Consider the following 27,134-nt stretch of genomic DNA (forward strand, 5'->3'; position numbering starts at 1 on the left):
GGCAGAGAGAGGGGGAATGACATGCAGCGAAAGGCCGTCCGATGCGGGATTCGAACCGGGGCCGACTGCAGCGAGGACTGTAGCCTCTACACATGGGGCGCCTGCTTAGACCACTACGCTACACGACGCCCCAATAATATCTCTATTTCTAACATTGTATTTGTGACTCTCTCCTCAGTTAAACCCTTCACCACCACAGTGAAGGACATGCGGCTGCACAGGGATGACTTTGAAATGTTGAAGGTGATTGGACGAGGAGCTTTTGGAGAGGTAAGACTTCCTGTTGACCTCTGACCCCCACCACCTCCACCTGTGTTCAGTCTCAGGTGGACATGGTTCTGTAGGCTTGAACACACACGTAGCTCACTACATTAAATATCATAGTAAATGTCGTCTGGAGGACAGTGACATCACAGGAACCGAAAAACAGTCTGAAGTCCACCGGCCCTGTGACGTCTCAGGTGATCTTGAGCGACATGGCGGCGCCCTGTTAGAAAAGATGGAACAGAGCTGTTTGTCATTGTTGTTTCGCGTAGAAATCCCTGCTTCAGATCCACTTTAACGGACCAGTGTGCCCCCCCCCACCCCTCCTCTCCCAGTGTGTCGGTCTGGTGTCATTAGATACAGTAGTTACTGCGTGTACGTGCTGATCTGGAGTATTTGGGTCTAAATAAATAATTTCATTTAAAATATGGATTTTATTCATAGATATTATTGATGTTAGAGGTCTCGTCAACCAGCTGCAACACTTCCTGAAAAAACAGTCTCCTCCGTAAAGACAGGAAGTTTTCCTGAACACAGCCCAGCTTCCAGTAAAACACAGGAAGTGAAGCGTGAACAGGAAGCTCTGATTAACAGACTCTTCCTCCAGACGAGAGGACGACACGTAATCCACTGAGACCAACTGAATGTGTTTCTACTCTGCAGTCTCAACATGGTGGATTGTCATATATCAGTCTGATGTGGACCAGCTGTTAGGATCAGTGTGTGTTGTATTCAGACGTGGGGCCATCAGCATCATCAAGACAAGCTGAAGAGGTCTTACTCAGTGGCTTGGCTGTTTTCTGAGGAAGCTTTAGTCCAGCCTAGTGTCCCAGAATGCATTTCACCTCAGTTAGTGGCAATGGTGGAGGTTGTGAACGAGTCACGGTTTAGATTTTAACTTGTGCTCAGTTTATTAAAATCATGTCAGAGACATCAGGGCCAACTGCTCTCAGAGGAGCTCTCGGTCAGGTCTCATGGTCTTCCTCCTGTGGAGAGCACTTAGCTTCCTGTCTTGTTCTCCACATGTTCTCCTCATGTTCTCCATGGTCTGAGCTCTGACTGGGTCTGTTAACGACCTCCTCTTCTTATTCTTCTGTGGTTGAATGGCAGCGACTGGATCAAGTCCAGCAGCTGTTTGTCTCCATCAGTCAACTCATGTTGTCAGAGAAGGGAACTGGACTTGAGTCCGGTTCACTCTGGACCTGAACCAGGTGTTCAGTCCAGTCTGTGTCAGTCTGCTAGCTCCTGTCAATCATTAACACGTCTCCACCCTCAGTCTGATAACAGCTGCAGTTAAAGTCCACATGTGGAGGTGGGGACCAGGTTCAACACTGAATCTGAATCCAGTTGTGAACCTTGATCCAGTTTGTGAACCTTGATCTATTCTCTGAACCTTTGGTAAAACTGGATCTTTAACAATCAAAATGCCTTTGATTGCTGCAGTGGGGAGATGACTTTAAAAAGTGTGTTTCAACCAGAGCTTCGTGAAGCAGCAGAAGCCCAGTCTGAGGACTGATGTCTGAGGTCAGATGACTGAGGTCTGAGGTCTATGGTCTGAGGACTGAGGACTGAGGTCTGTGGTCTGAGGACTGAGGTCTGAGGTCTGAGGTCTATGGTCTGAGGTCTGTGGTCTGAGGACTGAGGTCTATGGTCTGAGGTCTGAGGTCTGTGGTCTGAGGACTGAGGTCTGAGGTCTGAGGTCTATGGTCTGAGGTCTGTGGTCTGAGGACTGAGGTCTATGGTCTGAGGTCTGAGGTCTGAGGTCTGTGGTCTGAGGACTGAGGTCTGAGGTCTATGGTCTGAGGACTGAGGTCTATGGTCTGAGGTCTGAGGTCTGAGGTCTGTGGTCTGAGGACTGAGGACTGAGGTCTATGGTCAGATGTCTGAGGTCTGAGGTCTGAGGTCTGAGGTCTATGGACTGAGGTCTGAGGTCAGATGACTGAGGTCAGATGACTGAGGTCAGATGACTGAGGACTGAGGTCAGATGACTGAGGTCTGAGGTCAGATGACTGAGGTCTATGGTCTGAGGTCTGAGGTCTGAGGTCTGTGGTCTGAGGACTGAGGACTGAGGTCTATGGTCAGATGTCTGAGGTCTGAGGACTGAGGTCTGAGGTCAGATGACTGAGGTCTGAGGTCTGAGGTCTATGGTCTGAGGACTGAGGTCTGAGGTCAGATGACTGAGGTCTGAGGTCTATGGTCTGAGGACTGAGGTCTATGGTCTGAGGACTGAGGTCTATGGTCTGAGGACTGAGGTCTGAGGTCAGATGACTGAGGACTGAGGTCTATGGTCTGAGTGTAATGATGTGATGTTGTTGCGCAATATTATGAACAGGACGTTGAAGCGCACTTTTATTTTGAAGGACAGTATTTTTTTTATGGTTACTCTTGTTCGTTCTTTTGTGTTGTGAGTGTTATTAATGCTGTTATAAAGTATTGTGTGGTTGAAAATGTTATCTGTAGGTAAAAACGCAGCTAGATGCTAGAGGGAAGGTCTGGGAAATACAGGAAGTACAATGGGTACTTTATTTTGAAACTGTACTTATCGCGTGGCGCTGGGGGTTTTACTTCCTCTTGCTCCTGACTCTTCCCTGAGAGGTACGCATTTCTGCTGCTCCGCATATTTTCATTGTTTTCGTTGTAAAATGTTAATGTAAGTTATCTTAAGCTGTTGTAATGCTGGTGTAGTCACATAGACACGTGTTAAAAGTGTATTTTTTTGTTATATTGTCATGCGTAAACTTGCTAACTCGAGTGGAGAAGTACTATGGCCGTGTGTGTTGCTAGGCTGCTGCGTAGCTTATAACGCTAGGGTGTACTATTGAGAATGAATGCTCACAGGAGCCATGTGGTGACTGTGTTCATGGTGTTACAGACCAGAGAGAGCAAAGAGAGCATGTATGAGAAAACACTTGTGAACACCGGTGAATACTTCTTCTCTATAATACAGGACGGAGAATAAATTGTGTCGTGACCAGCTACAGTGTGTGTCCTCTCCATTCATCGTAATCGAACACAACGCAGAATTAGACCCACTACATGAGGTCTGAGGTCTATGGTCTGAGGACTGAGGTCTGGGTGTTTCTGAGTCTTGGTCTTGACTCTTCAGTCTAGGGTTGTTACGACGACGGTCCTCACAAGAACAGAAACTCAGAGTGGTGTGTGTGTGTTTGAGTGTCTATAAGGAGACAAAGAGATTGTTTTCCTAATGAGGTCACAGTGGAGGAGTGTGTGTTCACTGTCTGCTGCTCCATAACTGACTTCACTGTTAGCTTAGCTTAGCTTAGCTTAGCTTAGCTTAGCAGAGCTGAACTGCAGCAGAGGCAGTGCAGAGACACAGAGTGGAGGGGTGTCAACACCCCCTCCTTCTAGAACTCACTGTTATCTTAAAGGTTTCCTGTGGAGAGACTGGGTCTCTGACTGACTGATTAACTGACTGACTGACTGGCTGGCTGACTGACTGACTGACTGACTGATTAACTAACTGACTGGCTACTGACTGACTGACTGACTGACTGACTGACTGATTAACTAACTGACTGGCTGCTGACTGATTGACTGATTGACTGATTGACTGACTAACTGACTGACTGATTAACTGACTGACTGATTGACTGTCTAACTGACTGGCTGATTAACTGACTGACTGGCTGATTAACTGACTGACTGACTGACTGGCTGATTGACTGACTGACTGACTGATCAACTAACTGACTGACTGATTAACTAACTGACTAACTGACCGATTAACTAACTTAATGAAGAGGTGAGGACTGAATGTCCTCACTGTTTGTCACTGATGCTTTTCTTTTCACTAACTGCGTGTGTGTGTGTGTGTGTGTGTGTGTGTGTGTGTGTGTGTGTGTGTGTGTGTGTGTGTGTGTGTGTGTGTGTGTGTGTGTACATTGTCCACATACCAGAGGAAAGGTGTGTCAGAGCCACACCTGCTTGCTGCCTCAGGATATAAACACACACACACTTGGGGTTTGTGTTACTATACTTGTGAGGACCGTCCTCAGTGTGGGACTCAGCCTGGTCCTCACAAACACACACAGGACCAGACTGTTCTGCTTTAGTTCGGATCAGCCTGTCAGTGAGTTCAGGTCCAGGTGGTACTGAGCTCTGTAGGTGCAGTCCTGAACATCACCTGGGTGGATCAGACAGGTATTTCATATCAAAACCTCCACACAGAAAAACAACAGAGGAGCACCAGAGTGTGACAGAGCAGCTGAGGAGTTGGTTTCTGTCGGCCAATCAGATGCCTGGAAACTCACATACCTCTTAGAGTCATGTAACAAAACACGTCAACAACAACAAAACAAAGTGAGATTTGTGACACGGTTTGTAAACAGAGGACAGCATTATGGGTAAAGAGTAGCGGTGAGCAGACAAACATCAGAGAGAAGCAGAAAGACACAATTCACGACTTCCAGTCAGGACTTTCAGAATAAAATCAGATCGGGGTTTAGATTGTGGATCATCATGTGATCTTTTGGCAGCATGGCCCCCACCCCTAGTTTGAACCTCAGTTGAGCCGGTTTTGGCCCGGTTCAGGGCAGAGGGAAGTAAATGGAGACAAAGACACCCTGTCTGTCCATCTCTGTGTCCAGGGTTAATGTCTCTCTCCCCCTCTCCCTCTCTCTGTCTCTCACCCCTCTCTCTCAGGTTGCTGTGGTGAAGATGAAGCACACAGAGAGAGTTTATGCCATGAAGATCCTCAACAAGTGGGAGATGTTAAAGAGAGCCGAGGTGATTTAACATGTAGAATGTGACCGCTGTTAGCGTGTTGTATTTAACATGTAGAATGTGACCGATGTTAGCGTGTTGTATTTAACATGTAGAATGTGACCGCTGTTAGCGTGTTGTATTTAACATATAGAATGTGACCGCTGTTAGCGTGTTGTATTTAACATGTAGAATGTGACCGCTGTTAGCGTGTTGTATTTAACATGTAGAATGTGACCGATGTTAGCGTGTTGTATTTAACATGTAGAATGTGACCGCTGTTAGCGTGGTGTATTTAACATGTATTAAACATGTCCTCTGTGCAGACGGCGTGTTTCCGTGAGGAGCGTGACGTCCTGGTGAAAGGAGACAGTCAGTGGATCACAACTCTGCACTACGCCTTCCAAGATGACAACTACCTGGTTAGTACTACTAGTACTGCACTGTAACTGTCCTTAGCACTACTAGTACTGCTGTTATTGTCGCTAGTACTGCTTACTGATTATGTATTTTGATGGATTGTACTGCAGTACCTGGTGATGGATTACTACGTGGGCGGGGACCTGCTGACTCTGCTCAGTAAGTTCGAGGATCGTCTTCCAGAGGACATGTCCAAGTTCTACGTCGCTGAGATGGTGCTGGCCATCCACTCCATCCACCAGCAGCACTACATCCACAGGTACTGGTTACACTGGTCGTACTGGTCGTACTGGTCGTACTGGTCGTACTGGTGATCTCTGAGATGTCCAGTGTCATCCCAGCAGAACAGTCAGATCTCTGCAGCAGCAGCTCTGCCTCTGTGGAGACCAGACCTCAGTCAACATGAACAGAGCCCCACAGGAAAATGCATTAGATTTTTAACAGTTCACAGGTCAAAGGTCAGTTCACTGTCAGGTGAAGTGTCAGGTACAGGTGTGTTGAGCTGAGACCTCTGCTGGTCCAGCTGCTGACTCCTGGACTTGGCCTACTCTGTACTCTGTACTCTGTACTCTGTACTCTGTAGTGTGTGTGTGTGTGTGTGTGTGTGTGTGTGTGTGTGTGTGTGTGTGTGTGTGTGTGTGTGTGTGTCAGAGGAAACGGTCTCTTCCTGGCAGCAGTGTCCTCTGGGAAATGTAGTTATATCCTGCCCCGCCTACTTCCTTCCTGTACAGAATCAGGAACTCGGCTGCGTTCCATTCCTGTGTGTCAGCCCCTCCCCCTGCTAGTGGAGAGGTGGTCCTCAGACCTGGTCCAGAGATTTCTGAATTGATTACATGTCTAACGTGAGCAACGTGTCAGAGCAAAGCATGATGGGAAACAAAGGGGCTCAGTGGGATCACCAGGGAGCTGTCTGTCTGTGACCTAACACACCTGGACCAGTTTAAGACCTGATCGCAGACATTGTGTCTTTTACAGAGACATCAAACCAGACAACGTCCTGCTGGATGTCAATGGTCACATCCGCCTGGCAGACTTCGGATCCTGTCTCCGCATGATGGAGGACGGCACGGTAACAAAGTCTCTCTCTGTCCACTGTGTCAGTAAAGTGAAGCAGGTTCAGAGTGTGAAGCGAGTCCATGTCCAGGGTCTGGGGTTAGGGGTTTATCTGTTGGGTTCAGTGTGTTTTAACTGGGATCAGTTTGAGTCCAGTTCAGTGGGTCCAGCGCACCAGGGACACTGACGGACTCGTCCTGTGGTGCTGGTCTCGTGCAGGTGCAGTCCTCGGTGGCTGTGGGTACTCCGGACTACATCTCCCCAGAGATCCTGCAGGCGATGGAGGACGGGATGGGCCGCTACGGACCGGAGTGTGACTGGTGGTCTCTGGGGGTCTGCATGTATGAGATGCTGTACGGAGAGACGCCATTCTATGCTGAGTCTCTGGTGGAGACCTACGGCAAGATCATGAACCACGAGGTGAGACCACGTTCTGTCCCTGAGTGGGCTTAATCCGGTTTCATCTGAAAACCTCATGGTCCTGTAGGTGAGCCCTCCAGCTGTGGCAGAACGTGGACCCACAGTAGACCAGGTACGTGGACAGGGTCTGTCTGTGTCGTCCTCTTCCTCTGCAGCTGTTTCCAGGTTACTGTTTGTCTCCAGACTCTCGTCCTACTTCCTTTTCTAAATCTGAGCTTGTCCCTCGGTGGACGGACGCCGGCGTCCTGCTCTCATTAAACTCATCTCTCCCTCGTCCTTCCTCCGTCCTCTTTACTCCACTTTCCCTCACTTCTCCTGTTTGTCTCCAGGAGCGTTTCCAGTTCCCCTCCCATGTGACCGATGTCTCAGAGGATGCCAAAGACCTGATCCAGCGCCTGCTTTGCTCCAGAGAACGTCGGCTTGGTCTAAACGGGATCTCCGACTTCAAGAGCCACCCGTTCTTCAGCGGGATCGACTGGGACAACATCCGGTCCGCCGAGGCCCCATACATCCCCGACGTGTCCTCGCCCACCGACACCTCCAACTTTGACGTGGACGACGACGTCCTTAAGAACCCGGTGAGGAGACAAAAACACAAACCCTTCTGTAAACCACTCACATCATACCAGTGTTCTCAATACACCCCAGTTAGAGGACTGTTTCTGGTCCTGTGTCCTGGTGGAAGACCCTAACCCGTCTAGTCTTAGTCCAGCTCCAGAGACCTTAATGACCCAGGACCTTGTTTCCCTGCAGGACATTGGTCTTCCAGTGTCTCACACTGGTTTCACTGGTCAGCACCTCCCCTTCGTTGGCTTCACCTACACCACCGACAGCTGCTTCTCCGACTGCAGCTCCGTCTGCCGAGCGGGTTTCCTTGGCCGCCAGGAGGAGGAGGTGGGGGGGGGAGAAGGAGGGGGGCAGGAGGTGGAGGCCTTCGAAAGGAGGATCCGTCGACTGGAGCAGGAGAAACAGGAGCTGAACCGCAGACTACAGGGTGAGACAGACATGTCTGTATGAACCAGAGTTTACTAAGGTCCTCCTCCTGACCCCTGACCCCTGACCCCTGACCTCTGACCTCTGTGTGCTCCTGTAGAGTCCACTCAGGCCCTGCAGGCTCCAGCTCGAGGAGGAACTCTGACTCGGGACAAAGAGATCAAGAAGCTGAACGAGGAGATTGAACGACTAAAGAAGAAGTTGGCAGGTCAGAGGTCACCTGAGGTCGACCTGTCAGCTGATACTGCAGTACCAGCTGTATACATGTGTTCACATTCTGTGGTCGCCGTGGTAACACCAGTAACAATACATATGTAGTACTGTTGCTTCTAATACTTGTATCAGTTGCAGTATTCAGGTTTCTAAGCCCCGCCCCTTTGGTGTGATAGACTCTGATAGGCTGGAGCACCAGCTGGAGGAGGCGGTCACACTCAGACAAGACTACGAGAGCTCCGCCTCCAAACTGAAGACCCTGGAGAAGCAGGTGAAGACCCTGAGACAGGAGAAAGACGACGTCCACAAGGTAAGGACTGATGCACACAGACACACCTGGACAGACAGGTGAAGACGCTGAGACAGGTCCAGTCTGACGTCTCCTCCTCTCCTCTCTGAGCAGCAGCTGTCCGACTCTCTGGAGCGACTGAGGAGTCAGACCAAGGAGCTGAAGGAGGCGCACTCCCAGAGGAAGCTGGCCCTGCAGGAGTTCTCCGAGCTGTCGGAGAGGATGGCCGAGCTGCGCTCCTCCAAACAGCGTCTGTCCCGTCAGCTCCGAGACAAGGAGGAGGAGACGGACGCGCTGCTGCAGAAGATGGACGCCATGAGACAGGAGATCCGCAAGACAGAGAAGAACCGCAAGGAGGTGAGGGAGTCCTAGTAGGAGTACTTGTAAAACTAGTAGTATCCAACCAACCAATTAGTTAAATAAGGGACATTAGTTTCTGCTAACGTCCATTAACTGATGAAAACCATGACAGGAAGTTGAAATCTAGAAAGGACATGAGTCACCTGTGTAAAACTCCAGCAGAGGGAGCTGGTTCAGTTCTAGGAGGAACACATGATGCAGAGGAGGCATGTGGGACTTGTGGGAACCAGTATTTATGTGCTGCAGTTCTCCCTGTTCACCACTGGATGGCGACAAACACCGTCAGATAAGTGGCGGCACACAGTAGGAGCTCAGGTCCTCATGCTGAATCTGTCCTGCTCCCCCAGAGGGAGACTGAGAGGTGTAGTTCTACCATATCACCACTGGGGGCACTACATTCACTGAGGTCATATCACCAGCTGGATTCTTCCTAACATGATGTTGTCAGTCACTGCCTGTGTCTTTGGAGTCTTACAGGAGCAGGAAGGAGGGGAGACCTTCAGAATAAAAGACTTGTGTCTATGTGTGTCTCAGCTTGAGGCTCAGCTGGATGATGCGAAGGCGGAGGCGTCGAAGGAGAGGAAGCTGAGGGAGCACAGTGAGGTTTACTCCAAACAACTGGAGACGGAGCTGGAGAGCCTAAAGGTCAGAGGTTACACAGAAAAACTGCCCTTTTTAGTCCTCACACAGATAGACTAAGAAACTCACACCCAACAGATGCAAGGGGGTCATTTTGGTTCTGGTTCTAGTCCCAGTCTCAGCAGGGTAGGGGAGCAGCTGCGCGAGGGGCGGAGTCTCAACAGGAGCTGTCCCGTCTGAAGGCAGAGCTTGATAAGAAGGTCCTTTTCTATGAGGAGGAGCTGCTGAGGAGAGACTCTGCCCACTCCTCCGAGATCAAGAACCTCCGCAAAGACCTGCACGAGTCCGAAGGAGCGCAGCTCGCCGCCAACAAGGAGCTGCTGCAGCTCCGAGACAAGCTGGACAAGGCCAAGAGGGACAGGTGAGTCCTGAACCAGATAAACTAGAGGGACAGGTGAGTCCTGAACCAGATAAACTAGAGGGACAGGTGAGTCCTGAACCAGGTTTCTGTGTGTCCCCCTGCAGACAGACCGAGATGGATGAAGTTGTCGCAGCTCTGAAGGAGAAATACGAACGAGAGAAAAACCTGCTGACGGAGGAAAACCGTAAACTGACAGCAGAGACCGACAAGGTGACAAAGCAGTACTGCATCTGTTACTATAGTAATGCTACTCTTACCGTAGTAACACTACACGACCTCTGTACATGACACTGCTGCAGGTTAACGTAGGAACGGTTCTCTCTCTCTCTGTCAGCTGTGCTCGTTCGTCGACAAGCTGACGGCCCAGAACCGTCAGCTGGAGGATGACCTCCAGGACCTATCGTCTAAGAAGGAGAGCGTGGCTCACTGGGAGGCCCAGATCGCAGAGATCATCCAGTGGTGAGTCGGACCACCCCAACCAGCACGTCTGTGGTCAACCACAGGGGAGAGCTCTGTGCTCATCGTCTGTAATTGTTGTGTTCAGGGTGAGCGATGAGAAGGACGCTCGAGGTTACCTTCAGGCTCTGGCCACCAAGATGACGGAGGAGCTGGAGACGCTGCGCAGCTCCAGCCTGGGAACCAGACCTCTGGTAACACACACACACACACATACAGAACCAGTATGGAACCAGTTCAGGACCCAGTGTTACTACCAGAGGTGACGTTGGGAAAGAAAACGGTCACATGACTCATTTTCATTTTCCTGGTTTGAACCTGATCATTTGATTACTGTCCATAATGATGGGTTAGGCTTTTATTGTGAAAGAGATGGAGGAAGTGTAGGGTATGTTTACCTGTGTGTGTGTGTGTGTGTGTGTGTCAGTGTTACCTGTGTGCTGATTGTTCTTTTAACCTGTTACCTTAGCCTGAGTCGGGAGTGGCCACACCTCCTAGGAAGCCCTGGCCTCCTATTGGTGGAGACAGGAGGGTGAGTGCGTCAGTCACCACTTCCAGCCAACCAGGATTCACTCTAACTTAGTTTAAGAAGCTTGCATGGCTACTGGCCCGCATGTCTGTCACTCATCCTCAGCGCAGGTGGTCCATGGATGCAGGGGGAGGGTGGGATCCAGCTTCAATGGAGGTTCCTTGAAGAATCGTGATGGGAATCGATAAGATTGTATCGATACCAGTGCCACTATCGATTCTGCTTATTGATCGGATTGATCTCAGGCCTGGGCTGACGTGTCGGTTTTCATAGTTCTGCACAGTCCGACCGTCATGTCACTGCTGTCCTTACGGTGTATTGTAGCTCGGCATGTGACAAACAAACTACTGTTCAGTGGCAGCATCACAATACAATTAACTGATGTCCCCTAAACGCTTCACCTGAAGGCTGACAGGTATCTACCTGGTGGTCAGTGTAGAGCCGATGTTACGCCAACATATTTACCTGTGTGAGGGTAGTGCTGCTCGGGGAAGTGGGGGCACTTGTCCCCTGAAGAGGTCCAGGGATGGTGTTTGTTATTTGTAGGTTCTTCTTCAGCTGGTAGAAGCGGGAGCAAACCAAGGTGACTCAAAGTCCATACAAGGTCCTGGAGGACTTCCAGTGTCGTTGAACCTGTTCCTTTCGAGGTTTGTATTGAATGCAAAGGCCATGAAGTGGACCGGGTCAATGAAGGCGTTCCAGGGGTCTTGAAAGGAATTTGAGGTAGTTTCAAATTTCTGTGGAGTGATCCAGGGACCGTGTAGGTGTCCCAGTATTCCTTGAAGCGAGGGTTTGAGTTGTTTCTTAGCAGTATTCAAATGGTCTAGTATTGCATTCAAGGGCCGAAGTGTTTCAGGGGCGATGAAGGAGTGAAGTGGTCTTGTGTTGTCGTAAAGGGGATGTGAAGAGAACTTGAAGCAGGTCGAGAGTAGAGTCGGGGTTTACAGGACCTGGCAGTCCTGGAGGTCTCTGGGTTCACCTTGAGGGAGGCTTTCCAGGATCGGGAGAAACATAACATGATACAACACGACCCGGCAGCAACATCGTTCATCAGATCACACAGGATCAGATACCATGGTCACATGACTCCGTGTTTGGGCTGCTCTGATTGGCTGGCTGCTCCATCTGTTACTGTCTATAAGTGGACAGCTAATAATCAGTGTTGTTGTTATGGTGACCTGCAGTCTGAGGCGGGCTGCGCTCTGACACAGAGTGGTAGTTTACCAGGGCTTGATGGTGTGCCCCCCCCTCCAGGACCCCCTGTGGAAGGTGCGCCGCAGTCAGAAGTTGGACATGTCGGCTCGTCTGGAGCTGCAGTCGGCTCTGGACGCTGAGATCAGGGCCAAGCAGCTGGTTCAGGAGGAGCTGCGCAAAGTCAAGGCTGCCAACATCAACCTGGAGAGGTCAGAGGTCACACACAGACATACTGTTTCCCTTTACTTGTCTCACCTGTCTCACCTGTCTCACCTGTCTCATCTGTCTCACCTGTCTGCAGTAAGCTGAAGGACTCAGAGGAGAGGAGTAGGGAGATGGGGGAGCAGATGGAGAATCTGAAGAAGGAGATGGAGGAGGGTCGCTCACGCTCTGACAAAGGTGAGACTACCTGGTAACACCTCCCACCCTCTGATACTCACTGCAGCACCAAATGTGGATTCATCTGTCGCTGAAAATAGTCCCCAACAAATGCCCTGTCTCCTCCTCCAGTACAGTATGTATCTGTGAAGTGTGACTTCTCCAGCAGAAACCTGAGCTCAGAGCCACAGACAGCAACAATAAAAACCAGACTGACTCAGCAGGATTCATTTTTATTCAACAAAAGTTACCACATATTCAAATATGAGATGACAGTTTCAAAACAATTCATAGATTATTTATAAAAAGGAAGAGCAATGATCTTAAAACAGATTTCACAGGTTTTATGTTTTGACTTTTCATGATCTTTGAAGACAATAAGAAAATCTAGAAAACGGTGGTTATGTATTTGATCTTTCTATCTGCAGGCCTGAAGCTCCCTGACTTCCAGGACTCCATCTTTGAATATTTCAACACCTCACCACTGGCTCCAGACCTCACCTTCAGAGTGAGTCACCTGAGTGTTTATTATTATCATGGTTATAGTGATGAATGTATTTCTGGGCGGGATGCTCAAAAACTTATGACCATGGCATACACGTGAGAATCATCACGTCAGTTTTCATCATGGACATAATACATGTTTGTCTTTTCACTGGATAGGGCTAGGGAAGTCAGCCATTTTGGATTTGGTGTCAATTTTCATTTTACAAACACATTATTGATGATGCACAAAGACTGCACTTTGCCCCCATGTTGAGCCCTATAGGGCTCATGAAACATTGCACATGTATCAGTGACGTAACTCCATATCTGACGTGGGTACTGAACTTGGTGGGGGGGGGGAGTTATGGTGCATGTTGTTTGGTGCTGACCTGTTTTTTTTTTTTTTTAAAGATCCTCAAATGAAACAAAGTCTGAGGAGAAACCAGTTTGTGACTCCAGACCAGGACCTGGACCAAGACTGGTCTCACCTCAGACCTTGTTTTGTGGAAGCCTTTATTAAATGTGTGATGTGTTCAGAGTTCGACCAATCACAGTGATGAACCCAAAACAAACTGAGCACTGGGTCACATGATGATGATGTCACTCAGGTGTCTCAGGTGTAAAAGTTGTTTGTTTCTCTCTGACATCGAGGTATCAGTTGGCTCCGCCTCCTCACTGCTTGCTCTCTTAGAGGAAGTAAGTTCACCACATGGTAACCCACAATCCTCTGCAGCAGCTAGTCAGTCATAGCTGTTAGCGTGTTGCTAATAGTTGGCTGTTGGTCATAGACTCTAGACTTCGGCGAGGTGACATAGAGTAGTGACACATGACGCAACCATAACAGGACCTCATGACCCCAGGATTCTGGCCTGCTTCACTGTCAACCTGTTTACTCGTATTTATATATACTACACGCAAAAACCTCCCCCACATTGAGAGATCCCGCCCCTCACTCACCGCCCTGCGGCTGTAGACTCGTTAGCATCGAGCATGTGATAGTTCAACCTGTCAGTCACCGACTCTTCACTCCGCCAGCTCTACAGCAGTACTGCAGTACAAGTACTACAGTTCTACTACAGCAGTACTACAGTGCTACTGTATCAGTACTGCTACAGTAATCCTCCTCACTCACCTCAGAGTTGTATATATCGATGATAAATAATTAACATATATAATTTCTAAATTAAACAACATAATTAACATAACATAACATCTAAATAGAATATTTTAATTTGATTTGAATAAGGTTATACTCTTTGAGTGTGGTCTGTTGTTAATGACCCAGTGTGAACGTCACAGTGAGATGGTTTGGGCTCAACTAGGGGTGGGCGATATGGCAAAAATATCATATCACGATTTTTTAAAAATAAAATCACGATTTCGATTTTATCACAATCTTAAATTGGAAAAAAAAACAGACAATTTAGACCAAAGAACCTTTCTTAACAGATTTTATTACAAATAGTCGCAGTTTTGCCTGCATGTGCAAACAACGTAAAGTTTAAGGTAAACAACAATAACAACATTCTAATAAAGTGCACTCTTGCAAAAGTAGTAACAGAAAGTAAAATATCAATCAAAGACATTACTGACAGTCATTTAAACAGGATTTATTTATCAAAACACTAAATAGCTTACTGAAATGCAAAAATACAAACTAAAGTGACTGTGGTTATCTCTTTTAGTGCAACAGTTTTGAACGCCTGCGGTACCGCCGGGCCCCCCATTGTTTGGCTCTCAGCATACTGCTTGGGGTGCTTCCTCTTCAGGTGATTAAACAGGTTCGTCGTGTTACCACCTGACGTGCGAACGGTTTCTGTGCAAACTTTGCAAATTACATTTGCTTGCGCTTGATCAGTTGCGGAAAATCCAAACCAGTTCCATATAATGGAGGTGGAATTTTTTTTAGCGACCAACTCCGTTTGGCTTTCAGCCATCGCTCTCCATGTGCTACCGCTACACACACAAACAAGGAGGCGGGTAGGAAAGCGCGTCACTGCCCGTAATTCGCTATGATTGGTCGGTCAGGTTGACGACGTCAATACGTCTGGTGCGTCGATGCATCAGCATAGAACTGCAATTTATAGAATGTGCCCTAGACGATCCCACGATCTCTGCAGTTTGAAAGATCGTCTTCACGTTGTAATCCTTCACGATCTAATATCGTCGTATCGCCCACCCCTAGGCTTAACTCGTCCTGTGACATCAGTGTCAGTGACGTGTTCCTCTACAGTTTTCAGTCATCAGTAACATCTGCTGCTGCAGTATTGATCATTGTTGTTATCGCTCATTTTGTCCATTGTCTTTTTGGATTTGTTTGTGATCGTCATCATTTATTCTCTGATGGCGTGTTCATGGATCATTAAACACACAGCTGGATGTTTCCAGATGAACACATGAATACGACTCAGGAAACTGGATCAGATCAGAGAATCAAAGTGTCCTGATCTGGACTGAAACACGGCGTCTAGATGTTTGTTGTTTCCTCACCTGTTGTTCTTTTACCTGCAGACCACAGACATAGACTCCACCCCACAGAAATCAGAGACCACCTCCCCCTCCCCCTCCACCACCTCCGACAACGAGGTCAGTCTCACACAGGTTGCCTGTTTATGTCAATATGGTATATTACTGTTCATCTGACTGAGTCTCTGTCTGTGACCACAGGAAGTTAAAGCAGCATTTGTCCCAGCGAGCCCCTCCCCCACCTACCAGAGCGCAGCACTGACCACACCAAAGGTATGTGACCGTTTCCCCAGGTGTGATGTTACCTTTGGGGGACTGCAGAATGTGTCTCCCATGTTTTCATCGACATATATGTTTCATGTATGTGTGTTTTCAGCCCAAGGCTCATCAGCTGAGCATCAAGACCTTCTCCAGTCCCACTCAGTGCACACACTGCACCTCACTGATGGTCGGGCTCATCAGACAGGGATACGCCTGTGAAGGTACAGGAACACACACCAACACAACGCTGAGCGGTCACTGTCACCGGCCTGTACTTTGATTGGACGGCAGCAGGACACCATGACTGCATCGGCCTGTACCACCGCCTCCAACTTGCTGCCGTCCACCCATGATTCAAGTTTAACTGAAGTGTTTATTTTCTCAGTGAGGATAATCACAGCAGCAGCAACCAGGTGCTGTGTCGCATCCAAAGAGATGGTTCCCTTCAGTCTGTCTCTCCATGTCTCTCTGCAGTGTGTTCCTTCATCTGCCATGTTTCCTGTAAAGACTACGCCCCCCTGGTCTGTCCTATCCCAGCAGAACAGGCTAAGAGGCCTCAGGGCATCGACGTCCAGAGAGGCATCGGCACCGCCTACAAGGGCTACGTCAGGGTAAGAGCCCCAGGGGGACGTTCTGACAGAGTGGTTCCTCAGTAGTTTCAAAGTGGTTCCTCAGTAGCTCCTCAGTGGTTCCTGGTGCTATAATAGTTCCTCAGTGGTTCCTCAGAGGTTCCTCCGTAGTTCCAAAGTGGTTCCTCAGTGGTTCCTCAGAGGTTCCTCCGTAGTTCCAAAGTGGTTCCTCAGTGGTTCCACAGTGGTTCCTCAGTGGTTCCTCAGTGGTTCCTCAGTAGTTCCTCAGTAGTTCCAAAGTGGTTCCTCATTGGTTCCACAGTGGTTCCTAGGTAGCTCCTCAGAGGTTCCAAAGTGGTTCCACAGTGGTTCCTCAGTAGTTCCAAAGTGGTTCCTCAGTAGTTCCACAGTGGTTCCTCAGTAGCTCCTCAGAGGTTCCACAGTGGTTCCTCAGTAGTTCCTCAGTAGTTCCAAAGTGGTTCCTCAGTAGCTCCTCAGAGGTTCCAAAGTGGTTACTCAGTGGTTCCTCAGTGGTTCCTCAGTAGTTCCAAAGTGGTTCCTCTGTAGTTCCACAGTGGTTCCTCAGTGGTTCCTCAGAGGTTACTCAGTAGTTTCAAAGTGGTTCCACAGTGGTTCCTGGTGCTACAATAGTTCTTCAGTGGTTCCTCAGTGGTTCCTCTGTGGTTCCACAGTGGTTCCTCAGTGGTTCCTCAGTAGCTCCTCAGAGGTTCCAAAGTGGTTCCACAGTGGTTCCTCAGTAGTTCCAAAGTGGTTCCTCAGTAGTTCCACAGTGGTTCCTCAGTAGCTCCTCAGAGGCTCCACAGTGGTTCCTCAGTAGTTCCTCAGTAGTTCCAAAGTGGTTCCTCAGTGGTTCCTCTGTAGTTCCACAGTGGTTCCTCAGAGGTTACGCAGTGGTTTCTCAGTGGTTCCTCAGTGGTTCCACAGTGGTTCCTCAGTAGTTCCTCAGTAGTTCCAAAGTGGTTCCACAGTAGTTCCACAGTGGTTCCTCAGAGGTTCCTCAGAGGTTACTCAGTGGTTTCTCAGTGGTTCCACAGTGGTTCCTCAGTGGTTCCACAGTGGTTCCTCAGTAGTTCCAAAGTGGTTCCACAGTGGTTCCTCATTAGCTCCTCAGAGGTTCCTCAGTGGTTCCTCAGTGGTTCCACAGTGGTTCCAAAGTGGTTGCTCAGTAGTTCCAAAGTGGTTCCTCAGTAGTTCCAAAGTGGTTCATCAGTGGTTCCTCAGTAGTTCCTCAGTAGTTCTAAAGTGGTTCCTCAGTGGTTCCTCAGTGGTTCCACAGTGGTTCCTCAGTGGTTCCTCAGTAGTTTCACAGTGGTTCCTCAGTGGTTCCTCAGTAGTTCCAAAGTGGTTCCTCAGTAGTTCCAAAGTGGTTCCTCAGTAGCTCCTCATTAGCTCCTCAGAGGTTCCTCAGTGGTTCCACAGTGGTTCCACAGTGGTTCCAAAGTGGTTCCACAGTGGTTCCAAAGTGGTTCCTCAGTGGTTCCTCAGTGGTTCCACAGTGGTTCCTCAGTGGTTCCTCAGTGGTTCCTCAGTAGTTCCTCAGTAGTTCCAAAGTGGTTCCACAGTGGTTCCTCAGTAGTTCCAAAGTGGTTCCACAGTGGTTCCTCTGTAGTTCCACAGTGGTTCCTCAGAGGTTACTCAGTGGTTCCTCAGTGGTTTCTCAGTGGTTCCTCAGTGGTTCCACAGTGGTTCCTCAGTAGTTCCTCAGTAGTTCCAAAGTGGTTCCACAGTGGTTCCTCATTAGCTCCTCAGAGGTTCCAAAGTGGTTCCTCAGTGGTTCCTCATAGTCCAGTGGTTCTAAAGTGGTTCCTCAGTAGTTCCAAAGTGGTTCCAAAGTGGTTCCTCAGTAGTTCCAAAGTGGTTCCACAGTGGTTCCTCAGTGGTTCAAAAGTGGTTCCTCAGTGGTTCCACAGTGGTTCCACAGTGGTTCCTCAGTAGTTCCAAAGTGGTTCCTCAGTAGTTCCAAAGTGGTTCCTCAGTGGTTCCTCAGTGGTTCCTCAGTGGTTCATCAGTGGTTCCACAGTGGTTCCTCAGTGGTTCCTCAGTGGTTCCTCAGTAGTTCCTCAGTGGTTCCGCAGTGGTTCCACAGTGGTTCCTCAGTACTTCCAAAGTGGTTCCTCAGTGGTTCCTCAGTGGTTCCTCAGTAGTTCCAAAAGTGGTTCCTCAGTAGTTCCACAGTGGTTCCTCAGTAGCTCCTCAGAGGTTCCACAGTGTTCCACTGTGTTCCACAGTACCAGACTCACATGCTGCTTGCTCTGGCAGATTCCAAAGCCCAGCGGGGTGAAGAAGGGCTGGCAGCGAGCGTTCGCCGTGGTATCTGACTGTAAACTGTTTCTCTACGACGTCCCAGAGGGGAAGTCCACCCAGCCAGGGGTGGTGGCCAGTCTGGTCCTCGACCTCAGGTAACCTGTCCATCTGTCTGTCCACTCACCTCATGTTGGGAAGTCTGAGGCAGTCTCTGGTCTTTTGGGAAAACTCAGGGTTCTTTGAGATGGTTCTGGTAGTTGTTAAACAATGAGTAGCTGTCGAAGAAGCTTTTCTCACATAAAAGAACGGTGGAATTTGATTCCAATTCATCTCATGTGGTTTTAATAGATGTTTTATGCTGATATGAGAATGATTTTCTTGTGTTTTCTGTCTCAGAGACGAGGAGTTTTCTGTCAGCTCTGTTTTGGCGTCAGATGTGATCCACGCCACCAGGAAAGACATCCCTTGCATTTTCAGGGTAGGACACCTCTTCCCCTCCGAACCCTCTCTGTCTGAACTCTGACTTGTGGTTGTCCTGATTTGTTGTTGTTGTCAAAATTAGGTGACGTCATCGCAGCTGATCTCACAGCTCTCCTCGGTATCTCTGCTGGTCCTGGCGGAGAGCGAGGTGGAGAAGAGGAAGTGGGTCCGGATCCTGGAGGGTCTGCAGAGCATTCTGACCAAGAACCTGCTGAAGAGCCGGCAGGTCCACGTTCTGCATGAGGCCTACGACGCTTCACTCCCTGTCATCAAGACTACGCTGTCAGCCGCAGTGCTCGGTCAGTGACGCTCATTTACAACCAGATTAGTAAAATGATATGTGTGTGCAATAAAATAAATATTCAATTAAATAAATATATAAAATTTATCTTAACTTAAAGGTAGGGTAATGGACGGTTACATCTCGGGGGGGGGGTGTCAAACTTGGCAATGATCCCACACAAAAATGGCCAGGCGCGCAGAGTTTGTTATGTCTGTTTCATCACGTGCCAGAGAGAAAAACTGGAAGTTTCTTGCAGTGTTCTTCAGTGTTATTTCATATCAGTAATTCACCCTGTGATGTTTCTTCAAGACAAACTGATACAATTGTCTTTGTCCGGTGTTAGCAGCTAGACAACAAGCCTGAATGAGCTTTCAGCTTATTTGCTATTAGCTTGTTTAGAACTTGTATAATTGTCTCTGTCTCAGTGTCTATGTCAGAAAATGGTCTTGTGAAAGCTGCTTTTTGGGAACCCAAACGCTGCTAAAGAGTCTTAACTTTATCGGCTGTAATGACGCCCAAGATAACAAATGTCTCATAAATGTCTCGCTTGATGTGATTAGTTTGGTCTTGCAGACTTTTTGATAACAGGCAGCTCAGGTTGTTTTTCAGTTGCCAGTTTGTCGGATGGATCCTCTTTGATTATGAAGATTTTAACACATTGTCTCTGTTGGCAGATCGAGAGAGGATCGCCCTGGGAACAGAAGATGGACTGTTTGTGGTTGAGGTCACCAGAGACGGTGAGACAGACAATTTAATGTTCAGATCAAAAGTTGTGTTTAAACTTTAGGCGACACAGCAGATACAAAACTGGTACAGAACTGGTGTTAAGGTGTTTTTTTACCTAGAGTCCAGTGTCTTTTCTCAGAAACATCATGTCCAATTGTCTCTATGTGGTAGACAAGTAATCTGTCTTTGTTTCCAGTGATTGTGCGAGCAGTCGACAGTAAGAAGATCTATCAAATCGATTTGATTCCAAAGGATAAAATCATCGCTCTGCTCTGCGGTCGGAATCGTCAGGTTCACCTTCACCCCTGGGGGGTTCTGGACGGAGCGGAGCCTGCCTTTGACTTTAAGCTGACGGATACCAAAGGCTGCCAGGCTCTAACCACAGGGGTGCTCCGACCGGGAGGCCCTGCCTGTCTGCTGGCTGCTGTCAAACGCCAGGTCAGTCTCCTGGAAACCACAGCTGTGGTTCTACGGTTCTGCTTCTGTTTCTATGGTTCTAATTCTGTTCTTGTCCTAATGGTCCAGTTCTGTTTACGTTCTTCCAGGTTCAGTGCTACGAGATCATTACAGTGAGGCCTCACCATAAGCGTTTGTGGGAGGTCCAGGCTCCAGGTGTGGTGCAGTGGTTGGGGATGGTGAGAGAGCGGCTGTGCGTCGGGTATCCGTCAGGCTTCGCTCTTCTGGCCCTGCAGGGCGAGTCGTCCCCCATTAGCCTGGTGAGCCCCGCTGACCCGTCGTTGGCCTTCCTGTCCCAGCAGCCGTTGGACGCCCTGCACGCCCTGGAGGTCGGATCCAGTGAGCTGCTGCTCTGCTTCAGCTCACTTGGCATCTACGTGGACGGACAGGGCCGCCGGTCTCGGACCCAGGAGCTGATGTGGCCCGCCACCCCGCTCGCATGTAGTATGTTACTCCTATTGGTACTGATGTCATCATGGAGGAGGAAGTACATGTACCACAGGTCAGACAGGTGAAGCTGGTGGTCAGGTGAGTTCAGACAGGTGAAGCTGGTGGTCAGGTGAGTTCAGACAGGTGAAGCTGATGGTCAGGTGAGTTCAGACAGGTGAAGCTGGTGGTCAGGTGAGGGCGAGATGATGCTGGTAGTAAGGTGAGTTCAGACAAGTGAAGCTTGTAGTGAGGTGAGTTCAGACAGATGAAGCTGGTAGTCAGGTGAGTTCAGACAGGTGAAGCTGGTGGTCAGATGGGTTCAGACAGGTGAAGCTGGTGGTCAGGTGAGTTTAAACAGGTGAAGCTCGTGGTCAGGTGAGTTCAGACAGGTGAAGCTGGTGGTCAGGTGAGGACAGGTGAAGCTGGTGGTCAGGTGAGGACAGGTGAAGCTGGTGGTCAGGTGAGGGCGAGATGATGCTGGTAGTGAGGTGAGTTCAGACAGGTGAAGCTGGTAGTGAGGTGAGTTCAGACAGGTAAAGCTGGTGGTCAGGTGAGTTCAGACAGGTGAAGCTGGTAGTCAGGTGAGAACAGACAGGTGAATCTGGTGGTCAGGTGAGTTCAGACAGGTGAAGCTGGTGGTCAGGTGAGGGCGAGATGATGCTGGTAGTCAGGTGAGTTCAGACAGGTGAAGCTGGTGGTCAGGTGAGGGCGAGATGATGCTGGTAGTCAGGTGAGTTCAGACAGGTGAAGCTGGTGGTCAGGTGAGTTCAGACAGGTGAAGCTGGTGGTCAGGTGAGGGCGAGATGATGCTGGTAGTCAGGTGAGTTCAGACAGGTGAAGCTGGTGGTCAGGTGAGTTCAGACAGGTGAAGCTGGTGGTCAGGTGAGTTCAGACAGGTGAAGCTGGTAATCAGGTGAGAACAGACAGGTGAATCTGGTGGTCAGGTGAGTTCAGACAGGTGAAGTTGGTGGTCAGGTGAGGGCGAGATGATGCTGGTAGTGAGGTGAGTTCAGACAGGTGAAGCTGGTGGTCAGGTGAGGGTGAGATGATGCTGGTAGTGAGCTGAGTTCAGACAGGTGAAGCTGGTAGTCAGGTGAGTTCAGACAGGTAACCAGCAGGTGTACAGTATATGTAAAAGGGTAGACAGGTGTGAAACCTGTCCTTGTCTTTCCAGGTTCTAACTCGTCCCACCTGACGGTCTACAGTGAATACGGAGTTGATGTCTTTGATATTCACACCACAGAGTGGGTTCAGACCATCTCCCTACGCAAGGTAACCAATCACAGCACAGCACAGCCTGTAATCAGCCAGTTACATTGAGGACTAACTGAGGACCTTGTTCTGTCTCTGTCCTCAGATCAGACCTCTGAATGTTGAAGGGACGTTAAACCTGCTGAGTTCAGAACCTCCTCGTCTGATTTACTTCAGCAACACCTCATCAGGTAATGACCACACACCTGAACTTGAACGTCCACACACTTGAACCTGGACCCACAAACTAATGTCTCTCTGTCCGTCTCTACCTGTCTGTCTTCAGAGGGTGACCTCACCATCCCGGAGACGTCGGACCACAGCAGGAAGTTGATGGTTCGAACTCGCAGCAAGAGAAAGTTTCTCTTCAAGGTTCCTGAGGAGGAGCGACTTCAGCAGAGGAGGTGACTCAGCGAAATAAAACATCAATGACTCAGCAAAAAGTTTTGTGTGTGTGTGTGTGTGTGTGTGTTTGTGTGTGTGTGTGTGTGTTTGTTTTGTCACGTGCGTTGTCATGTATTTTGTCATGTGAGTGTGTCGTCACGTGTTGACATGTATTTTGTCGTTTGTGTGTCGTCACGTGTGTTGTCATGTGTGTCTTGTGTGTGTGCACGTGTGTGTGTGTGTCATCACGTGTATTGTCATGTGATTGTGTGTATGTGTCGTCACGAGTTATGTATTTTGTCGTGTGTGTGTGTCGCCACGTGTGTTGTCATGTGTGTCTTGTGTGTGTGTCACGTGCGTTGTCATGTATTTTGTCATGCGAGTGTGTGTGTGTGTGTGTCGTCACGTCTTGTCATTTGTGTCTTGTGTGTGTGTCACGTATTTTGTCATGTGAGTGTGTGTGTGTTGTCATTTGTCATGTGAGTGTGTGTGTGTCGTCATGTGTGTCATGTGAGTGTGTGTGTGTGTGTTATCATGTAAGTGTGTGTGTGTGTGTCGTCACGTGTTGTCATGTATTTTGTTGTGTGTGTGTCACCACGTGCGTTGTCGTGTGTGTGTGTTTGTGTGTGTGTGTGTAGGTCGTCACGTGCGTTGTCATGTGTCGTGTGTGTGTGTGTCGTCACGTGCGTTGTCATGTGTCGTGTGTGTGTGTGTCGTCACGTGCGTTGTCATGTGTCGTGTGTGTGTGTGTGTCGTTACGTGTTGTCATGTATTTTGTCGTGAGTGTGTGTGTGTATGTTGTCACGTCACGTGTGTTGTCATGTATTTTGTCACGTGTGTGTGTTGTCACGTGTTGTCATGTATTTTGTTGTGTGTGTGTCACCACGTGCGTTGTCGTGTGTGTGTCACGTGTTGTCGTGTGTGTGTGTGTGTGTGTGTGTCTCGTCACGTGTGTTGTCATGTGTCGTGTGTGTGTGTGTGTGTGTAGGTCGTCACGTGCGTTGTCATGTGTCGTGTGTGTGTGTGTCGTCACGTGTGTTGTCACGTGCATTGTCGTGTGTGTGTCGTCACGTGTGTTGTCATGTGTGTCTTGTGTGTGTGTCACGTGCCTTGTCATGTATTTTGTCATGTGAGTGTGTGTGTGTGTGTGTCGTCACGTCTTGTCATTTGTGTCTTGTGTGTGTGTCACGTATTTTGTCATGTGAGTGTGTGTGTGTTGTCATTTGTCATGTGAGTGTGTGTGTGTCGTCATGTGTGTCATGTGAGTGTGTGTGTGTTATCATGTAAGTGTGTGTGTGTCGTTACGTGTTGTCATGTATTTTGTCGTGAGTGTGTGCGCGCGTGTGTGTCGTCACGTGTGTTGTCATGTGAGTGTGTGTGTGTGTGTCGTCACGTGTGTGTGTGTGTCACGTGTGTGTCGTCATGTACGTTGTCATGTGAGTGTGTGTGTGTGTGTGTCGTCACGTGTGTGTGTCTGTGTGTGTGTGTGTGTGTTGTCATGTGTGTCTTGTGTGTGTGTCTCGTCACGTGCATTGTCGTGTGTGTGTGTAGTCACGTGTGTTGTCATGTACTTTGTCATGTGAGTGTGTGTCGTCACGTGTGTTGTCATGTATTTTGTCGCGTGTGTCGTCACGTCACGTGTGTCTTGTGTATGTGCACTGTGTGTGTGTGTGTCGTCACGTGTGTTGTCATGTGTGTCTTGTGTGCGTGCGCGTGCGTGCGTGTGTGTGTGCGCCGTCACGTGCGTTGTCTTGTGTGTGTGTGTGTGCGCGCACGCGTGTGGGTGTGTGTTGTCATGTACTTTGTCGTGTGTGTGTCGTCACGTACTTTGTCGTGTGTGTGTGTCGTCACGTGTGTTGTCATTTACTTTGTTGTGTGTGTGTGTGTCGTCACGTGTGTTGTCATGTACTTTGTCGTGTGTGTGTCGTCACGTGTGTTGTCATGTGTGTCTTGTGTGTGTGTGTGTGTGTGTGTGTGTGTGTGGTCACGTATGTTGTCATGTGTGTCTTGTGTGTGTGTCGTCACGTCAGTGTCATGTACTTTGTCATGTGAGTGAGTGTGTGTATGTGTGTGTATGTGTGTGTTGTCGTGTGTGCGCGTGTGTGAGTGTGTGTGTCGTCACGTGTGTTGTCATGTCTGTCTTGTGTGTGTTTCCAGGGAGATGCTGAGGGACCCGGAGCTCAGGTCGAAGATGATCTCTAACCCGACCAACTTTAACCACGTGGCTCACATGGGACCAGGAGACGGGATGCAGGTCCTGATGGACCTCCCTCTGGTAACTCCTCTTCTTTGTGCTGCCTCCTCCTCATGCCGGCATGTTCTCCGCCCTCACCTCCTCCCCCCTCTGACAGCTCTGTTCATCACACTGACTCCTCCTCTCTTCTCTCCTCCTCTTCCCCCTGTCTCACTTCCCTCACCCCCTCCTCTTTGTCCACCTCCCTTATTAAGGTTGGTGACGTTGCCTCCCTTTCCCCCTCCCCGTCTCCCTCCCCCTCCTCCTCCTCCCGTCACACCCTCATCTCTCCCCCCTCCAACTTTGAGCACGTCTATCACATGACGTCGGCGTCGGCCGGCGCCTTCTTGCAGAAAGACGCGTCCTCTTCCTCCTCCTCCCAGCAGAGCCTCCTGCAGCCTTCCTCCTCCTCCTCCTCTCCCTCCACCTCCTCTCTGGGAAGGGTAGGCCAGCTTCTCTCTATCTCCCTCACCCTTCTCACCCTCCTCCCCCATGTTCTCCTCTGGTCTGCAGTGGTCCCTCCTCTTTGTAAACCTTCACCAGGTGACGCTGCGTTCAGGTCAGGTGTCTGATCTGTTGGTCACATGACCGTTAGAATGATGATGTAATGGAACACCTGAATGTACAACAGCCCTGAATACAGCAGTGAGACAGGTGGTCGTCAGGGTAACAGTGTGAAGCAGACAAGTCTTACATCATCATCATCATCATATAAATGAAAGAGCAGTGTTCAGGTGTGTGACCTGTGACATGAACGCAGCGTCAGGTGAGGGCGGGGCTAAAAGGACAGGATTGCCTTTGTTCTTATTCAACCTGGGTTCTGTGAAGTCCTGCTCCCTCTGCAGTACTCAGTAACTACATATCCCATGAGTCTTAGCAACAGAAACTGTTCTGTGTTTCTGAGTGGGAGGGGCTTCATACGACCACGGTGGTGGTGGTGGTGGTGGGGGGGTCCTCTGAGGTGTCAGCCTGTGAATCCTGAGAGTGTGTTCACTGTGTGTGTGTGTGTGTGTGTGTGTGTGTGTGTGTGTGTGTGTGTGTGTGTGTGTGTGTGTGTGTTCGTGTGTGCGTGTGTTCGTGTGCAGAGTGTGATGCCTTCCTCTCAGGATGACTCTGTCAAAGATAAGCCCCGCCCCCTGTCCAGTATCTCCCGCCACCAGAGAAGCAAGACGCACATCACCCGTACAGCTTCAGGTAAACACACACCCAGACACACAGGTAAACACACACCTGGAGCATAGCTGCAACAGACAGTCACATGAACATGTTGATCATCAGTCTGAACTGATCTGAGATCTGTCTGATCTGGACCCTGAGTCTGAGAGTCATGGTGGTCATGCTGCTTATTGTTCACTTCTCCTCCTCCTCCTCTTTCTTCTCTTCTCTTGATGTCAGACTAGAACAGTTGTAGTGTTGTTACACTGCTCTCATCAGCTCTGGAAGAATCACACCTTCAGAACATTTAGAACCTTCAGAACTTTTAGAACCTACAGAACCCACAGAACATACGGAACCTTTAGAACCTACAGATCCCACAGAACATACGGAACCTTTAGAACCTACAGATCCCACAGAACATACGGAACCTTTAGAACCTACAGATCCCACAGAACATACGGAACCTTTAGAACCTACAGAATCCACAGAACATACGGAACCTTTAGAACTTACAGAATCCACAGAACATACGGAACTTTTAGTACCTACAGAATCCACAGAACATACGGAACCTTTAGAACCTACAGAACCCACAGAACATACGGAACCTTTAGAACCTACAGATCCCACAGAACATACAGAAATGAAGGTGAAAATTGTTCATCCTGTCCTCAATGATGTCATCTGTAATCTGTGTTTCTGTTGGTTCAGATTTTGGGGGAGCAGCGTCCTCTCGTGGCGTCTCTGAACCAGACCAGGAACTGGACCGAGAGGTAGCAACACACACCACACCGCACACACAGCACACCGCACCGCACACACCGCATCACACACCACACACACCATAGCACACCACACCGCACACACACCACACCGCACACACCGCACACACAGCACACCGCACCCCACACACACCGCACCACACACACCGCACACACCGCATCACACACCACACACACCACACCACAACACAACACACCACACCACACCACACCGCACACACACACAACACACCACAACACAACACACCACACCACAACACAACACACCACACCACACCACAACACACCACAACACAACACACCACAACACAACACACCACAACACACCACAACACACCACAACACAACACACCACACCACACCACACCGCGCACACACCACACCGCGCACACACCACACCGCGCACACACACCACAACACACCACACCACAACACACCACAACACACCACACCACACCACAACACACCACAACACACCACACCACAACACACCACAACACACCACACCACAACACACCACAACACACCGTGCACACACCACACCGTGCACCACACACACCACACACACCGCACACACACCACACACACCGCACCACACACACCGCATCACACAC

The 27,134-nt window shown here is 49.3% G+C and overlaps 1 protein-coding gene and 1 long non-coding RNA gene across 5 annotated transcripts in view; both read left to right on the forward strand.

Annotated features, from left to right (window-relative positions):
* cdc42bpb (CDC42 binding protein kinase beta (DMPK-like)) overlaps positions 1 to 27,134 on the forward strand; it is a 33,249-nt gene that overhangs the window by 4,246 nt on the left and 1,869 nt on the right. Inside the window, exons 2-37 of one of the 4 annotated variants that reach the window (XM_087170786.1) lie at positions 179 to 270; positions 4,927 to 5,010; positions 5,313 to 5,408; positions 5,517 to 5,665; positions 6,382 to 6,475; positions 6,679 to 6,879; positions 7,209 to 7,457; positions 7,633 to 7,873; positions 7,973 to 8,080; positions 8,262 to 8,395; positions 8,489 to 8,731; positions 9,269 to 9,379; positions 9,484 to 9,734; positions 9,839 to 9,944; positions 10,069 to 10,193; positions 10,279 to 10,384; positions 10,660 to 10,722; positions 11,974 to 12,122; positions 12,215 to 12,312; positions 12,720 to 12,799; positions 15,289 to 15,363; positions 15,445 to 15,516; positions 15,620 to 15,725; positions 15,979 to 16,115; positions 18,354 to 18,493; positions 18,735 to 18,816; positions 18,901 to 19,117; positions 19,776 to 19,838; positions 20,024 to 20,265; positions 20,373 to 20,727; positions 21,887 to 21,984; positions 22,070 to 22,154; positions 22,250 to 22,367; positions 24,505 to 24,622; positions 24,796 to 25,023; positions 25,666 to 25,774. In XM_087170786.1, coding sequence (XP_087026912.1) covers positions 179 to 270; positions 4,927 to 5,010; positions 5,313 to 5,408; positions 5,517 to 5,665; positions 6,382 to 6,475; positions 6,679 to 6,879; positions 7,209 to 7,457; positions 7,633 to 7,873; positions 7,973 to 8,080; positions 8,262 to 8,395; positions 8,489 to 8,731; positions 9,269 to 9,379; positions 9,484 to 9,734; positions 9,839 to 9,944; positions 10,069 to 10,193; positions 10,279 to 10,384; positions 10,660 to 10,722; positions 11,974 to 12,122; positions 12,215 to 12,312; positions 12,720 to 12,799; positions 15,289 to 15,363; positions 15,445 to 15,516; positions 15,620 to 15,725; positions 15,979 to 16,115; positions 18,354 to 18,493; positions 18,735 to 18,816; positions 18,901 to 19,117; positions 19,776 to 19,838; positions 20,024 to 20,265; positions 20,373 to 20,727; positions 21,887 to 21,984; positions 22,070 to 22,154; positions 22,250 to 22,367; positions 24,505 to 24,622; positions 24,796 to 25,023; positions 25,666 to 25,774 — 5,025 coding nt within the window. The remainder of the gene's footprint in view (positions 1 to 178; positions 271 to 4,926; positions 5,011 to 5,312; positions 5,409 to 5,516; positions 5,666 to 6,381; positions 6,476 to 6,678; positions 6,880 to 7,208; positions 7,458 to 7,632; positions 7,874 to 7,972; positions 8,081 to 8,261; positions 8,396 to 8,488; positions 8,732 to 9,268; positions 9,380 to 9,483; positions 9,735 to 9,838; positions 9,945 to 10,068; positions 10,194 to 10,278; positions 10,385 to 10,659; positions 10,723 to 11,973; positions 12,123 to 12,214; positions 12,313 to 12,719; positions 12,800 to 15,288; positions 15,364 to 15,444; positions 15,517 to 15,619; positions 15,726 to 15,978; positions 16,116 to 18,353; positions 18,494 to 18,734; positions 18,817 to 18,900; positions 19,118 to 19,775; positions 19,839 to 20,023; positions 20,266 to 20,372; positions 20,728 to 21,886; positions 21,985 to 22,069; positions 22,155 to 22,249; positions 22,368 to 24,504; positions 24,623 to 24,795; positions 25,024 to 25,665; positions 25,775 to 27,134) is intronic. The other 3 variants (XM_087170787.1, XM_087170788.1, XM_087170789.1) reach the window with 3 other exon arrangements.
* Positions 2,513 to 3,244, forward strand: LOC147817427 (uncharacterized). Its single transcript, XR_015436378.1, has 2 exons — positions 2,513 to 2,859; positions 3,137 to 3,244. It is a non-coding gene; the product is annotated as an uncharacterized LOC147817427 (long non-coding RNA).

Source organism: Seriola lalandi, unplaced genomic scaffold (genome assembly GCF_002814215.2).
Source record: "Seriola lalandi dorsalis isolate HSWRI2012SDOR001 ecotype SW California unplaced genomic scaffold, Sedor1 jcf7180002054960, whole genome shotgun sequence".
Lineage (NCBI taxonomy): Eukaryota > Metazoa > Chordata > Actinopteri > Carangiformes > Carangidae > Seriola > Seriola lalandi.